General features: G+C 51.3%; 2 protein-coding genes across 2 annotated transcripts; both read right to left on the reverse strand.

Annotated features, from left to right (window-relative positions):
- Positions 1 to 522: 522 nt before the first annotated feature.
- Positions 523 to 2,340, reverse strand: G6M90_00g100050 (uncharacterized protein; the record flags this gene model as incomplete). The annotated part of the gene is made up of 1 exon (XM_014690858.1): positions 523 to 2,340. One exon carries the CDS (start codon positions 2,338 to 2,340, stop codon positions 523 to 525), a length of 1,818 nt encoding a protein of 605 aa, XP_014546344.1.
- A 5,646-nt stretch (positions 2,341 to 7,986) lies between these two features.
- Positions 7,987 to 10,942, reverse strand: KIN7D (Kinesin-like protein KIN-7D; the record flags this gene model as incomplete). The annotated part of the gene is made up of 2 exons (XM_014690857.2): positions 7,987 to 10,103; positions 10,189 to 10,942. The coding sequence occupies 2 exons, from the start codon at positions 10,940 to 10,942 to the stop codon at positions 7,987 to 7,989; spliced, it is 2,871 nt and encodes a 956-aa protein (XP_014546343.2).
- Positions 10,943 to 15,738: the final 4,796 nt, after the last annotated feature.

The raw sequence follows: 15,738 nt of genomic DNA on the forward strand, positions 1-15,738 counted from the left end.
TGCGGTGGGTACCAGCTCGAGACGCCACACCCAAAAGCCCCGAGTATTTCTTGCAACTGAATAATCCAAGCAATAGTAAGCTTGTTTGATGTGCTTATTACCCTTTTCGTGGTCAGAAAATCTACAACTTCACTTTGCAAATCACTCGACAGAGAATATGGAGACTCGAAGTTGGATGGAATCGCAAGTTAGCTTCTTTGATCCATCTCATACGTATTTGGAATTGAAACACTGCCCTCAGATGAAAACCAGTCCACACTGATTGAGAGCCTATATGCTAACGAGGGTCTTTGTATCAAAAGGGCCAAAACAGAAACAAACTTCAGGTATAAAGTTGCTAATGATACTATGCCCATCAACCAAACGCCAAAACAATGCCGCAAAAGCCGTGCTGTCAATAACGAGATAGTGGCCGTTGTTCCGTTTATCCAGTCTTATCTTCTGGCAGCACGTCGCTAGAGAAGCTAGCCAGCTCAACTAAAACCGTTTGGTTCCAAATATTCTTCTCTCGGTAGCCCCAACTCAATCCAAATTCAGTCCGCCCCATCCATACCCGCCATCCACGTTTCGCCAGCCTCGGTGGTCCATTGCTCGCTCCCATCCCATCATCACTGCCAGTAGCCGGCAACCCATGGCGCTCACAGCACAGACGACCTTGTCGCTTGCTCCGGATAAGACCGCCAGGTCCATCATGTAGGCTCGCCCAACAAGGCTTCGTAATCCCAGCATCTCTTCGGACGGAGCCTTTGTAGTGTCCTCGTCGGCAGCGCTGTGCGTGGGCTTTCCACCAAAGTTCCAAAACATTGCTGCAAAGAAGCCGCCCTCCCATCCAAATGCCTCCTCCTTAAAGGAATGGAGGAACTGCGGGTTTTTGTTGGAGTCTTGAATGACCTGCTTTGTGGCAAGACGAATATGCTCTTGTGCGAGATGGGCATCAGCGAATTCTGATTCTTCATGTACCATGGGGTCATCTGAGGCAATAATTCGAACGGCATGATACTTCTCGCGCTCGAGACTGGTGCTGTTGTAGTGGGCTTCTACTAGACTGTGTCCGTAGCTTGCAAACACCTCTGCGGGTATGTAAGTGTCTCGATACTGATACTCAAAGGGATGACGATCCCCATGCCGAATATGAAGCCCGATGATCGGTGAATTCACAGGAATGCCTTGGTTAGATCTGGTCTTGGCTTTGAGATCTCGAATCCGTTTGTCGACGTAGACCTCGTCATCCTCGTAGAGCTTGAAAAGCGCCTTGTACCCCGTATGTGCAAGCCCAAAGAGATCACGCGTTCCCAAATCGGAGTGACTCTGTCGTTGATGCTTGGCAAGGAGTGCTGGAAGCACATCCTGCATTGTGACACTTGAAACCACCAAATGTCGGGTTTGTGCTGGACATGGTAGCATCTGGTGCCGTGGCGGTGGGCGGCAATCAGGAACTGGTGGTGCTTGAAAAATGCTAGTGTAGGTTCCATATGCCCAGCGAGAGTCGTCGATGAAGAAAGCCCTGCCTTGTTCCTTTGCCAGGGCATACAGTGTCCATAAATTCATGACTGCCTTGCCAAGCCCAGCATCCGGGCTCTCCAAGACATATGTCAGCGACCTGTCGCAAACCGGTTTGTCAGACATGGATTCATAGCTCAGCCCGGAAAACTGCCCAGAATGCCGGGGTGGCTGCCCCTTGGAGATGGCAGGGAGGAGACCCGTCTTCTCGGCCTCGGAAACATCGACAAAATAGTCATCTGGGCGGTCGTAAGATAATAATATCTTATCCGACAGTGGCATCTTGTGGTGGAGATCTCTGGCTCGAGCGGATACTTCCCGGCAAAGGGCATTCATGGTCGAGTACTCCTTTATCGACAACGGGAATTCGTAGTTTCGAGGAATGGAAACCGTCCACTTCGACCGCTTCTTCGAGTCATGAACAACAATCGGTGTCGGAAAGTCCGGGAAGCTATCCTGGCCGACCATCTCATACTGAGGATCGCTAAAATATGGCAACGCAATATGTATTACATTGCGGTGTCGAAAGGCAAAGACGCACAAGTAAAAGCCCGCCAGCAGGGTGGACAAGTACAACAATCGCCTAATAATGCGACTAGGCCGATGCTTGAATAACAGGTCTGATTTTGACCTTCTTCGCCTCGGTACAAGAGCTGGGAGGCTAGGGGATGGGGGTGGTGAAAAGAGAAGGTGATTGAAATTTAACCTAGAAGAGGTCGATGAAATTGTGCCAGCACTGCGGTCATTGTACGAGGCAGTTCGGCGCAAGTTAATCCGCGGCGGCGCAACCATAACTTTTCCGTGCACAGAAGATTGTGATAGATCGAGTCGAGTCGCCATTTTGTCGCCGAAACTGGCGAACCAAGCATGCCCTCAGATGGTGACGAAATGCATCAAGTGAAAAATTGAAGAGGGTGAAGGAAGCCAAAATATCAAGTCGAGAGATAGGGGGAGAGAAAGAAAGGAGATGAGCGACGCTTTAGAGAAGAAAAAGAGAAATTAAGTAAGGAAGGAAATAAATGAAGCGGAAGAGTATAACCGAATGGGCGTGGCGTTGAGGATGATGTGAAGAAATCGGGACGGGAGACCGTTATGACGAAGTCGGGTGATCGGCACAATGGCAGACAGCCCGGTCCCTTCGTCTGAAGAAAGAGGAATATAGAATCGAATTTAGAAACCCCCCCGCGTCATCAGGGAAGGTGTCGAAGAATGCTCTCCACCGCGGATGGCAAAATGAAGCAGGTTGGCGGTGATCGTCCTGAGTTGCTGGGGTCCAGGTTGTAACTGGGCGCAAGGATTGCTCCACGACGGCTTGGATCGAGACGATGTGGTCGAATGTGACGGGCAGGGCCCAGGGGAATAGCAACGCAGCAGAGAAAACAAATGAATGTGAAAATCGAGAAACTCGCTCATGCAACGAAACATGAAAACCACACAGTATGGCTGGGAAAAGCAGGTGAGGCCTAGTTATAGTAGTCCAAGCCCCTTGGACGCCAAAACCACACGAGCGTCAGTCCAAGTGGCGAGATGGGATGAAGCGTCTCGAAGTGTGCTGATCAACGCCAGCATAAGCCAACAAGCCGATCCCTTTCCTCGTCTATGTCGATCCACCCGGTGGTAGGGAGGTTGTGAATGAAGATTGTCCCCTCTGTCTCGTTTTGGGGCGTGCTGGACGACGATCGCCTTGTTCAATGTCGACGGCCCTTGAACCACTTGTTGAGGAGGAATGTGCGCTCACTCCCAAACCAGTCCAGCTATGCCGAGGGCCAGCCTCGTTATTTCTATTGTCTTGTCTTGTATGCGAAGAGGACGTAGTACATGAATAAATTATCAAGGAGAAAAAAAAGGACCAAAAGGACCAGACCCTTGACCAGTGGGCTTAGCGAGGCTTGTTCTTCTGGCCAGGAAGGCTTGGTCCACGCAGGGTCCTCAAAGAGATGTCGTGTCGAGGCCAATATCGAGAGGTTCGAAGGCGACCCACAGGGGTCAGGAACACGGGGCTTGGTTGGGCAAGCAGAGTAACTAATGTGATGCAGGCTTAGGATGTTGATGATCCGGGCCAACAGTGTTGATAAGGACATGGGGCCCGAAGTGGCAGCTGGAAGCCCAGAGTTTGACATGGCACCAGGATGACTGCCCAACATGTTCTTGCGGCACGAACATGGCAAACATGGTCACACGACGTCGCGCGGTTTTACATGTACCATGCAATCATCACGACCGATAGATCGCGTCAGTGCTGAAGAAGTCGACAGAAGCGCAAAACGAACAAAGCGCGCTCCATAATACTTGAAAACCCGCAATCACGTTCGAGGGCTTCCTGGCCCGCTCGCTCGAAAATGGCGACGGGCAAAAAAAAATATCTCATGACAATATTCTGTCATGCGCCAGCAAAGAGCCCAAGAAATTGGCCGATGTGAGTACGGAGTACGGAGTATTGTACAAGACAATGGATGGATTGGAGGAGGCGGCGGCAAGCGAGGGCCGAGGCTGCAGAGACTTTTGTCGTCATGGGCTGTCATAGGTCACCATGGGCTGCCACGGGCCACTCGACGACCAGGGTATGCACCAGGGATGCTCTTTCCGTCCAACCGCGGCGCTCTGGAACTGGGGAAAGAGTAAAGATGAAACAACTTGCATCTGTTGGCTGCTACATTGTACAATGAGATAAAGTACCAACGGCGGCCGTGCGCCGCTTAGCGGTACAATGATGTCATGTATCCGCGGCCCTGGCAGGGGCCCGCTTGAGATGTTTCATAATGACGCTCAAGTGCGCAAGTGCTCAAGCGTCCTGGCGGGACGTTGCTACTTCCTTCCTTGCGGGCATCGTGAACTGGGACTGGTAATTCATCCTCCATATTGTTTTCTCACGACATCTACGGAGTGCCCCCAATCTCCGTCACTACCTACCTAGGTAGTATTTACTAGCGAGGCGCTCGTGCGCCATTTTGTTCCTCATTGGCTATCTGGCACCGACCGGTGAATAACAAACTCCCCGTTGGTTCCCATGTAATAAAAATTCTAACTTTAGACTAACGACGACTTCAACATAAGAAGCTACTGTATTAGCTGAACTGACCTGACCGCAGGACCCTGGAATCAGCAGCCACAACTCAGTATGAAGCAAATCGCAAATCAAGCTTAAAAAGTCAAAATAGTTCCTGCAGGTATATTTGCCTCGACAAGAAGCCGGAACTCTCGACAGGTGTTGAATGCGATTAGGCGTAGCGTTCCCTGCCAGGAGGAAATGCTCCTCGAACCAGACCCTCGTGTAAAACGGTGATGTGTCGACCGCCGGCCGAATACACATGCACCTCAAAAACAAGGGTTGATAAATATGCAGCCGTGTTTCGAGCCTGGCTCAGATCAAACCAGCTGCTATTAATAAAAGGGGAACCAACTCCCAGGGGGCCAGCTCAGCCAGTGCAATCCTGCGCCAACCCCTTAAGATCGACCAACTTCTGATGAATTTCCGCAGCGAGTATGTACATCTCTCCCCCAGGTCTGTCAAGTTTTCAGGCTTGAGCTCGGAAAGTTAATGGGTTGAATTGGTAGACGGCCGGTTCAATATCCCGGGCGCAACAACAACATGCCGGTTATCGGCGCCAGCGACTATTGGAGGTCCCTTTTTGTAAACCCCCTGAAGTCTATAACAACGATGAACCCAGTATGTATCCACGTGGTACAACGACAGCACCTGCAACTAGTCTACTCCAGGACCAAGAATGCTCCGAAAGACTCGCATTGATACCCAGGGCTTTCCAGTGATGCAACCTAGTCCCATACCCATAGAATTCAACTCTCCCATAGGAATTGCAACCATTTCATTCACATGGCAACATCTCAACCATCCCGATAGACCATGACATCCAATTACACGACATGGTGTGTATCACTGAATGCCATCTCAAAGCTAATCAGTCCATGTAGCTGTACCTATCAACTGCCTGAACTACTAATTACGGAGCAGTTATAGTATTCTCAATGTGTCAGGACTTGGCTATTAGCCAGGGTACGAGAGTGTGGGGCGGCAATCCAGATTTGTGCACAAGAAAGGCATTCCTAGGGGCATCCCAAGCTCCAGCCTGACGGAAAGAGGAGGCACGAATGTGTGTTATTGTGTATTACATAAACGTGTGTCCTCCCTCGTGTGATTTTGGTTTTTTTTTTTTTTTTCGTTTTAGACATCCAAAGCTATCCCAGAATGTCTACCCGTTTCAGCTAAGATGTTTCAGTCTCATCGTAAATCGAGACGTAATATAAAAGAGGCACAGCAATAGAGTTACCTCTAGCGAAATTCAGCACACCCCTAATGCTACCAAGCATTGACAACACAGTGTTCAGCGAAGACATGATGAAAAAAGTCAATATGAACACGATGGACATCCAGGATCGGAGATTCATCTGGGTTGCCCACCTAAAGCTACCCGTCTCTTCAATATTCCAGACAGAAGTACCGATGACAAAAGAAAGGGCAAAAGCATACTCGCAAACGCAACCGGAAGACCTAACGAATACAGTTCGCGTCGTGCCCCAAGCGGAAATCTCTCGTGCTTCTTGGCCGAACGATTCACCAAGGAAGCCGGAAGCGCAAATTCCAAGGCGAGTCCGCCCCAGAGCACAATACCCGCCACATGCCATATCACCAAGGTGCCAATGGATGAAATATACACCCAGGAAGCGATGACCCAACCCAGGCCGGGGAGATGCTCCGCCATGTAGCGCTCCCACCTAATGAGCTCGGTAAGCCTGAACAGGCGCCATGCAAATTGGGGCACGGTCGGTATCGTGGCGGCTACAGACGCGAGAGACGACCAGATTCTGCCAACATGCCAGCTTTGAAACTGCCCAAAGACATACAGATAGCTGTCGAGTGGTTGGGGGACGGCGTGCCTGTACGCTGCCAGGAAGAGCAGTTTAAATACCACCCTCAGGCCGTCGGCCAGGTACAAAATCGGTGAGGCACAAAGGAGTACATGATGCTCATACTCAAGGCCAAGGACACGACCGCACGGCTGAGCAGTAGAGCCTCCGTGAACGGATGGAGGCTCGTGCCATTTGCCATGATGTTGTCGGAAACCGTAGCCGTGTTTTACTTGTGCGTGTTGGTCGTCCTCGAATACTCTGGGCAAAGGGACAGCGATGTGTGTCATGTATAAAGATGTATAAATCCACACACGCGCTTATATAGATATATAAAGACGCGAAGCAGCCGCCCTTCTACACAGCTGAGAGCGCATCTTGCATTCCGGCTCATGTACGTGTAGTCGGACGCCAGCCGACAATTTCGAAACACGATCCCTCTAGTTTCTAAGCGCGCGCCAACTGTGCCAGCCGTCATACTGGAATCAAGTTGAAATGTCAGACGGCCACACAGATAGGATACCAAGTCCTCATCACGGGGGCAGCTTTGAGCCCCCAACGCGGAAACGAATCCAAGTCCACCACGCCGCAAGGCCATCCATCACTCACACGGGCCGTGTATACCGACCATGAGACACCGGACATTTGCCCAATCGAGGCTAAACTTGACTAGAATATAAATAGCCTACAGCTGGGATGAGGACCCCGTCATTAGGGTCGGGGAAACACGGCAGGAGTCAGCATTCACAACAAAGCATCATTGGTTTTATCCCACAGAGCCTCGTATCGTATAACGTCGAGTCTGCCGAGTAGGCAAAACATGCTAGTACTCCGCCGACGTCTCCATCTTCTTTTAACAAACATTCGGCAGTGTGTGGTACACTAAAGTACGAATGGCGTAGAATTACCAAATCGGGTAATCAGAGGCGTGCGGCATCGAATCGCAATGGATCAGCCATCGGAAATGTCTCACGACAGGCATTGCGCCAATCTCAGCCACCGCCGCCCAGTTTTACAATTCATACTTGGATACATGCACCATGGATCACCACATCAAAGGGCCAACACAATCGCTGCAATACGGCAACATTGCACCTTTTGTCCTTGTCTCCATTAGACTCATGACTATCCGCATAGTGACATAAAATACATAATAAAGCCGACAGATATAAGCTATACGCTAATAATGGTCTTCAACCAATGCCATTAGAAAAAGAGATTGAAACGACCCCTCGTCTTATCGCGTGGTACTTCTCAGAAAGAAAGCATCATGTCTCATCCGGCTCTCGCGCAGAAAATAGAAGCAACAACCATATTGAGCATCTGCGTAGCCGAACCAACCAAGATCATGTCTGCGTCCAAGGGCCCAAAACAGCCAAAGTATGACCGGCTCGGCGATGGGATCAAGTAAAGAATATTGGCCCAGAAAGAGAAGAAGAAGAAGAAGAAGAAGACGAAAAAGAGTAGCAGATCGTAGGGTATAAACGCAAGTCAAGTCCGAAATCAGTCCTGGACTCCAAACACATTAAAAAAAAACCATGCCTCCGCAATACAATTCACAAAGGGATTTGCAAGCCAGTTTGCCGTGGCTTAAAACTCGTTGCAACCGCAGAAGATGGCCTATCACACAGACTCAATTGCCGATACGGCTGGCGAAGCCGTAGGGACTGGACTTTGTCGCAAGGGTTCCAAGGTATGTGGCGGCTCTGCCAGTGAGTCCAGCTTCTGTCCACCAGGTAACCGCACGCTGCCTCGCGATCCACGGATGATTTGCCCTGTTTCAACGCGGTCCTGGATCATCTCTTCAAGCATTCTATTCATCTCATCGACGCTCTTGGTCCGCCGCCTGTGGAACTGGTTGTTCGTAGGGCTACTTGGCATCGTCGTCTTGGCCTGATCCGTAACTGGGGTTGGTCGTGCGTCGGCTGAAGCGTCAGCAGTGTCTCGAGAGCGCGCAGCACTCCTCAGAGCGGCAAGCATACGGTCTTTATCATCAAGGCGAGCACGGAGATCAGCAATCTCGGCATCCTTTTCCTTCAAGGCAGCAGCGACGCTGTGGTCTTCACCAACCATGATATTCTTACTTGGCGCGGAAAATCCAACAGAGGTTCGCGACGAGCTTGCCCGCCTCGCTTGGAGAAGTCTCTTCTCCAAAGTGGCAATGTACCGGTTCTTATCAACTAGGTCTGCCTGAAGCGCCCGGTTTTGGGCCGTCAGGGAAGCCGTGCCGTCTCCATACTCCCCAACGCTATCGTCCTCGGCATCAATGGCCTCTCGCTCACATTCGCCAGATAATCTTTGGCCGCCGCTAGAACGTCGCCCAATTGTCGATGACGCTGACGTCATTGATGCAGTGCGCTCCAGCAGAGGTTTTGATCCAATGGACGTGGCAACTGAGGATCTGATCGACCCCGTCAGGGAGAGTTGAGAGAATCGTGCATACTGTCCAAGGGAGCTTAATGAGCCGTTGGAATTGACCCCGATCGACTTAGAGCTGAGGATCAGCCGGTTGAGATGATCAATTCGTTCCTTCAGCGCTGTTCTTGCAAGCTGCATCTCCAGCATTTGCTCCTCGTGTCTCTCGACAGCCTCCATTTCTCTGACTTTTTCTGCTTCCTCGTCCTTCTCCTTGTCCTTGTCCGCCTCGCTGTCCTTGCTACTCCTCTTGCCCTTTTGTGAATCAAGCTGCTTCCGCAGCTCCACGATCTCCATGCGATACCGCTCTAAAAGCACTCTTGCACCGCCGTCGCCTCCTGCACCAAGAGCCTCTTCCGCTCTTTTGGCGTGGCTTACAATACTGTTCTTGGCCCGCGAGGCAAATTTCAGAGTATTAATGGTTTCGGTCGTATGGGAGTTTGCGGCCGCGGTACTGCCGGCGGCTCCAATCTGGATGGTGCAAAGGATGCTCACTAATGAATTGCCGGACAAGGCTCCCTGGAGGAGACGCGTCAGTTTGCTGTCACGGTAAGGCAGGTGTTTGCCTTCTTTGTCGCTGCTTTTGCTTTCCTTATCCTTCCACTCGGATAACTTTGATATGACGGTTCCTAGTGTGAGAAGACTCTTGTTGATATGGGCACCTTCTTGTCTCCGCTCCTTGGACTCAGCTGCTTTTTCAGAACCAGCCAGATCTATCAAACTCAGAGTGGACACACGAACACCTCCAGGGAGAATAGCTGAGCGCTTGGCTTCGTTCCCGCCAGCAGCGGCACCTGGGGTTCGTTCACGGCTTTCAACGACGATCTGAACGACTGCGTGACTCCGCGAACTGCGGGCATTGAATTGTGTGCTGGCAGTTCGTCTCGCTTGGTCACCACGCGCAATAACCCGGAGCAATTGTGTAGGGCTTTGGACGATTTCTTCCTTTAATGGCGTGGCATAGACGCCACGCTTGCTGTCCTCGCGAAGTTTAATCTCGTCCTGCTGTGGAGCTCCACCAACACCACTGCCCGTCGGCATACTTAACAAGTCATGAATTCTCTCGTTGTAAATTTCAAGATAGCTGACACGTAGCAGAAATTCTCGGGACGGCGTTTCCCGGATGTATGAGAAGATGTCGGTAATTGCCAGGGGAATGACGCCTGGTGATGACGCTGTTCCTTGCATCGAAAATGTCTTGCCCGTACCGGTCATACCGTAGGCAAAGACTGTTCCGTGGTAGCCTTCCATGACTCTCCGGACGAGTCGCTTTGCAATATGGTCATATACACGCGCATTGTTGTCATGCGTTGTAAAGACATTATCTTGCTCATTTGTTAGCAGGGTGCTGTTTGCGGAGTACCAAGGTACGTTTTGAGGCGCGCGCAGCTTTGGTGCACATGTACATACCATAAATATAATCACCGCCTTCTTTCCCTTTGTACGCGATGAGTGACTTGCGTCCATCAACCATCCATTCTCCTTCGGGGTTTGACTGGCCAGGGGCGTTGTCCGGACGGACTCTCACGCTAACAACCACATTGCCTTTGCCGTCGGATTTGGATGATCGTTTGTCGGAAGCGGAGCCAACAACAGGTGCACCTGCGTCGACTTTCACTGCCGACCCTTCCCCAGGTTCATCATAAGTCGTTGCAGAAGTTGAGTATGAGTCTTGTGCGGAAGAGCTTCGGCTTTGCGGCGGCGAGGAAATGCTTATCAACCCATCCGACATGCGAGCGTTGCTGATAGATTTGCCCTCTCCACTACCATTCAACAAGCTCGGAGTAGATGGAGAGTAGGTCAGATGAGACAGCTCCTTGGGCGTCTTCGATCTCCGAGATCGAGTCTTTTCGCTGGCTAGCGGACTAGGTGGCAAGCTGCTAGACCTGCTCTCGCCTCGTGGGGGGTGTGGAAATGAGCTGATACTGACGGTTTTCCGAAGCGTCTTGCCCGCGGCGTTGACAGCGCCGATGGCGTTTACACTGGCAAGGCTTTTGGAAAAAGGCAACGTCGTGGTCGGAACCGGGGTCGGAGGTGTCAAGATACTCGAAGGAGCTCGAAGACCACTCCTTGGCGTGGACGGTGCAGACTTCACTGGAGCATGCGACGGGATATTTTCTGTGCTTTTTCGAGTTTTGTGTACTGGCAAAGCAGGTAATGCCATATTGGGTGGGCCATTTGAGGACCGTGATGGCCGCGGCAAGGCTGTCGCCATTTCGAGTACTGGCTCAGCGATTTGTGAGAGGTGATGAAGCTTGGAGTCGAGAGAGTCGACTTGTTCACCAGAGGGCCTGTATAGAGTAAATAAGCCTGCGACGCGTATTGTGCCCATCCACACAGTCCAAGTATCAGAGCCGCCCGCTACCTAAATGGCCAAGATCTGGTTCGTCTGCAATTCTAGAGGATTGGCTGAAACACTAGGGGACCGAATAAGAGGACCGTCGCCTGGCATAGAGTGATGGTCGAAAGGGAAACAAGTGTCTGGCAAACAGGGTCGACACCATAAAATTCGTGTCGTTGCCACTTAATAAATCGTCGCCCTAATATTCAGGGCGGTCAGTCTATATGATCCTGTAGGTGGAGAGCGGGTCGAGGGCTCAAGTCATGAAAGTCGTGAGAGGCAGCAAAGACATGAGCCGGTAACATACGAAGGGGAGGGGGCAAAGAATCAAAACATAGGCGACAGAACCCTTCGAAGGGGTGATCCGGTGTATAAACATACCAAGACCTCTTTTTTTCCCTTTGAGAAGCAGAACAGACGTTATTAAGAACAAAAGCTGCTGTTTCTGACTGTCCAAAAATCCCACCTTCTCTCTACTCGGCTGCCAGCAATACCCGCTGAGAAAGTCTTGGAATAATGCTGTTTGGGAAGACGGGAAAACAAAACAAACAACGTGACGAAGCGCTGTCTAGATGAAAGCTGTCACCGACTATCAGTCACAAAGCCAGCGGGGCGAATCTAGCAAGATCGTTTTCTTTTTCTTTTTTTTTTTGGTACCCTTCGGTCTCGGTTTGAGCTCGGCGAAGGGTTCGAGGGCGGCAGAATCTGGTTCGGTGGGGGAGGGTTGAATACTGTCTCAACTGCCTTCGATCCTCTTCAGACTTTCCTCTCCGTCGGTTTTCGAAATGCGGCCTGGGACAACGCACCAAGCCTCCTGTCGGTGCTGTCGTCGTCAATGGCGGTGGTGGTTTGACAAAAACGACGAGCAGAAAGTCGAAGTGCTCAAAAGGGGTGGGTACAACACCAAGGCTCCAAGTTGGTACTTCAGGCTTGTTGGTAGTCAGATGGGAACATCGGATGGCACTGACATTGAAGTACTTGGCACCGAGTGCAAGAACTTACTTACCTTGGTGGGCGGCAACGGCAACGGCAACGGCAACGGGAAAAGCCCCGTCTGCTCCAAAGTTTCCAATTCAACTAGGGAGCCAATGTCGGGGTTCTGCTCAAGACTGACAGTCAGGGGTGAATGGATGGAATAGTGTGAGCACAAAGCACACCCCCAAACATCACGTATCACAGTCCAAGTGGAGAGCTCGAGAGCGCTATGAGCGCCATGAGCGTCTTGAGCGTCTTTGAACGTGCTGGCACGGCGAGCAGACGTGGTGGTCTTGGGTTTTAGGTTTCGGGTCAACGGTTCAAATGCTCAATCTTCCCCTTTTCCCCTCCAACCTGCACGTCCATGTCCATCACTGCCTGGCCAAGCGCCTAGCGACCAGATACCATGGCAAGTAATACCAGACCCTTGGTAACGAACGGGTGCCTAGCGAACTGACTGGTTCACCAAGACAGGCCTGGCGAGGGCCCCACTGCAGCAGCCAGGGGGGCCCCGGAGCAAATTGAGTCGAAGGAGTCAGCAGTCTGGAGATGTGCAAGACAAATTGCGAGAAAGAAAGCGGGAGAAATGTTTTTTTTTTCTTTCAATTTTTGGAGTCAGTGCTTACTCCGTGCATAAAATTGTTCACCAAACGTATTTGATTAAATGTTGAAATGTCGTAAGCCATGGAAGCATGACACATGCACGCACACACAAGGGCGGAAGGCAATTGCCATGTGCAGCAAACCGACTGTCAGTGCCATCATTGATCAATCGCTTGGCCGGTCCGTTGGCCACCCACCATCCACCACCCACACAATCCACCAACATCCCCTGTTCCGGCCGCCTCGAACCTGGTAGCTCGACGCCACCACTTATTAGAAGCATTTGGACGGCTCCGGCTCATGTACATACGGAGTACCAGCCAGTCAGTCCATCAGTCGACACGCGGGCCACGACGCTGGAGACGCATAGCGAACAAAGATGACATTTGTAACCAGCCCATCCGAAACCGAGTCGAGAGAGCCAGGCCACGGGTACATAGTATTACGGAGCACTACTGTGTGCCAATGCTACTGCTTTCTTCGCTCTCGTCTTCTCGACCGAAAACGCGGCCAGCAGACGTGGCACAAGAGACCATGCTAGGCGTCGTACGGAGTACATACATGGCTGAAAAGACTGTGGATGGCACAAGTTGGTTGAAGCTTTTCGTCTTGCATGTCTTGCCCTCGATAGACTATGAACGAGCTTTCAGACTCTGCACACGTTTCTGGGTACGTACATGCTATCCAAGTTCGATATACGCGAGTCACGTCATTTACGACAGCTCTTCCTAACGATAATGCACACTGCTGGCATTACACCATACATAATGTACTCAAACGTACTCCGTAAAGGCAATAACTACGCTGCCGACGGGGCAGGCAGCTCAGCCCCGGATCAAGTCAAGCGGCAACTAATGAGGTAAAGTCCTCCGTACTGGTCCCCGATTTGTAGTCTCCAGCGTCATCGAGGACACTAGCAAGCACGAGTTGGGAGAGCCGTGCAGTCTACCAGGTTGACAGGACTTCTCCGGCGCTGTTGGAAAATGCTGGGGGCGCGAGATGGGTCTGCTGGCGCCCAGCGAGAGAGGGCAAGAAGAGTAATTTCCTGCACATCACACTGCCGCGTGCCTGCAATGTAATAATGTTCGGTATGCGTTTTATTGGCCACTAGGTTTTGCGCAAGCAAGAAACCCCTGAGCTGGTTGCTGATCTACATGTAACACTCATCTTGTGGCTTTTGGCGTCAGAGGCACCCTGGTGCGTTTTCGGGTGCAAATAAAAGCGAGTTGCAATATTGTGTGTGGGTGGGTGTACAATATGATGTGATGTTAACAATGTTGCCCATGGCTCAGCTTTTCTTGACATCTTGGTCGTCTTCTCATGCAATACCACGTCATGGACGAGCGAGTCGGGTTTGTGCAGGTTTCTCTGCATAAGTCACACTTGAATATCATACACGGTGCCCAGTACCTAGTGCCAATACCTGCCCTTGACGCATGAATATTGTAGTCGGTACGGAGTACTCACTCAGAAAGACAGTGCGGGTTGAAGGGTCAACGGTGCATATGCGCGCGTCAGCTCCTTTCTTTTGGGGCTTTGGACAACCTTGAAGCTGCCAGGAATAGCCAGTCTGGAGACTGGAGGCAGGCTTGGCACAGTCGTTCCTGGCTCCTGCCCTAGAGGCCGCCTCCCCGCGTTCCCGAGGTCTGAGCTGAGTACCTCCACTCGATCCATCCATGTCGTCGTCCCATCAGCAGAGAACATTGCAGTGGCATTGTACGGAGTATGGATTATTAACGGCAAACATGTCTCCTCGACGCTCTGATGTTTTGTCCGATGTCAACTGGGCTTCAGAGCCTATCAGGAAGCTATCGCGCGTACGTATTCCGAACCCCGGGCATGCCTCATTACGGCGTTATGGGGGGGGGCATGCCCTATTGAAGGCCCGGTTGGCTAACGCATTGAAAGTGCTGATACTTATTTTGCCTCATCTTCATTGCCCCTTTGCCCCGTCGTGCCCTTCTCGAGAGGCGAATTCGACCCGATCCGCCCCTCCAAGGCCAACGATGTGGCCAAATTTCGATGCATCACTCTCCCCAGTGAAGCCAGCAGGGGCATCACACCACACCAGGCTTAGGCTAGTCGACAGCCACCCATCGCCCGAGGTCCAAGCTCAAGAACGAAGACGGAAAAATTTGACTTTCTAGTTTTCCTTGGTAGCAACGGTTTTGGTGTGCAACTGTCAGGCGTTGGCCTGCCATCTCAAGTTAGTATGCATGGCCAGACGCCGCGCTGAACCTTCCTCGTAACCCTAACCCGATACGCTCTCTTCTCTAGCTTCCGGGCCTAGCTCCGCGTTATAACCCTCAATCTCAATTTGGCACCGCACCGCCAACCTGACTAATTTCAGTTGAACCGGTCAAGGCCTATTAGTACCTTGTGCAATCTCCCCAATCGCGCTTGAAGATGAGAATTAGCCATACTACTAGTTTGCGGGGGCCGCAACGGGCCCCAGCGTTATACCATTTCCAAGTAGGTTGCTAGCTTTGCAGCATCAAGTTCCTAACATTGTACTAGTATATTAACTATGTGCATGTTATAGGATAGGTACGGACAACCCTCTTCACAAGCCGTCGCCAATCGGCATGGGATGACGCAGGCGCTCACCTGCAAGGTGATTGCTCCTTGGTGGATGCTGCACATTACCGCTCGGATCTGGTCGCTTGCTAGTTACGGAAGTAGTAGTACTAGTAGTGGTAGTAGTATCAATCGTTGTCAACGGGGAACAAAAAGAGTTGCCTAATCCTTCTGAATTTGGCAGGGCCTCGCTATGTTGAGTTTCGCTCAACTGCGAACTAGGACATGGTCCTGTCGGAATCAACGTAACCCTGCTTCATGCAAAACAAGGCGATGTCAAGACGGCACCGTGGAGCAAGTAGCCCGGCCGAATAGCCACTTCACAGAATTATTCAAGCTCGGGCTTCAGCTTCGAGTGAGCTCAGAGTATTGCTACTCTCTTCACGTCTTGACAACTAGTCCTCCTCCTTTCGCCACTTGCTATACTTCAATAACCCAGTTGGGCCGGTAAGTGAGGCAAGGAT

The sequence above is a fragment of the Metarhizium brunneum genome, chromosome 6, assembly GCF_013426205.1.
Source record: "Metarhizium brunneum chromosome 6, complete sequence".
In the NCBI taxonomy this organism is placed as follows: domain Eukaryota; kingdom Fungi; phylum Ascomycota; class Sordariomycetes; order Hypocreales; family Clavicipitaceae; genus Metarhizium; species Metarhizium brunneum.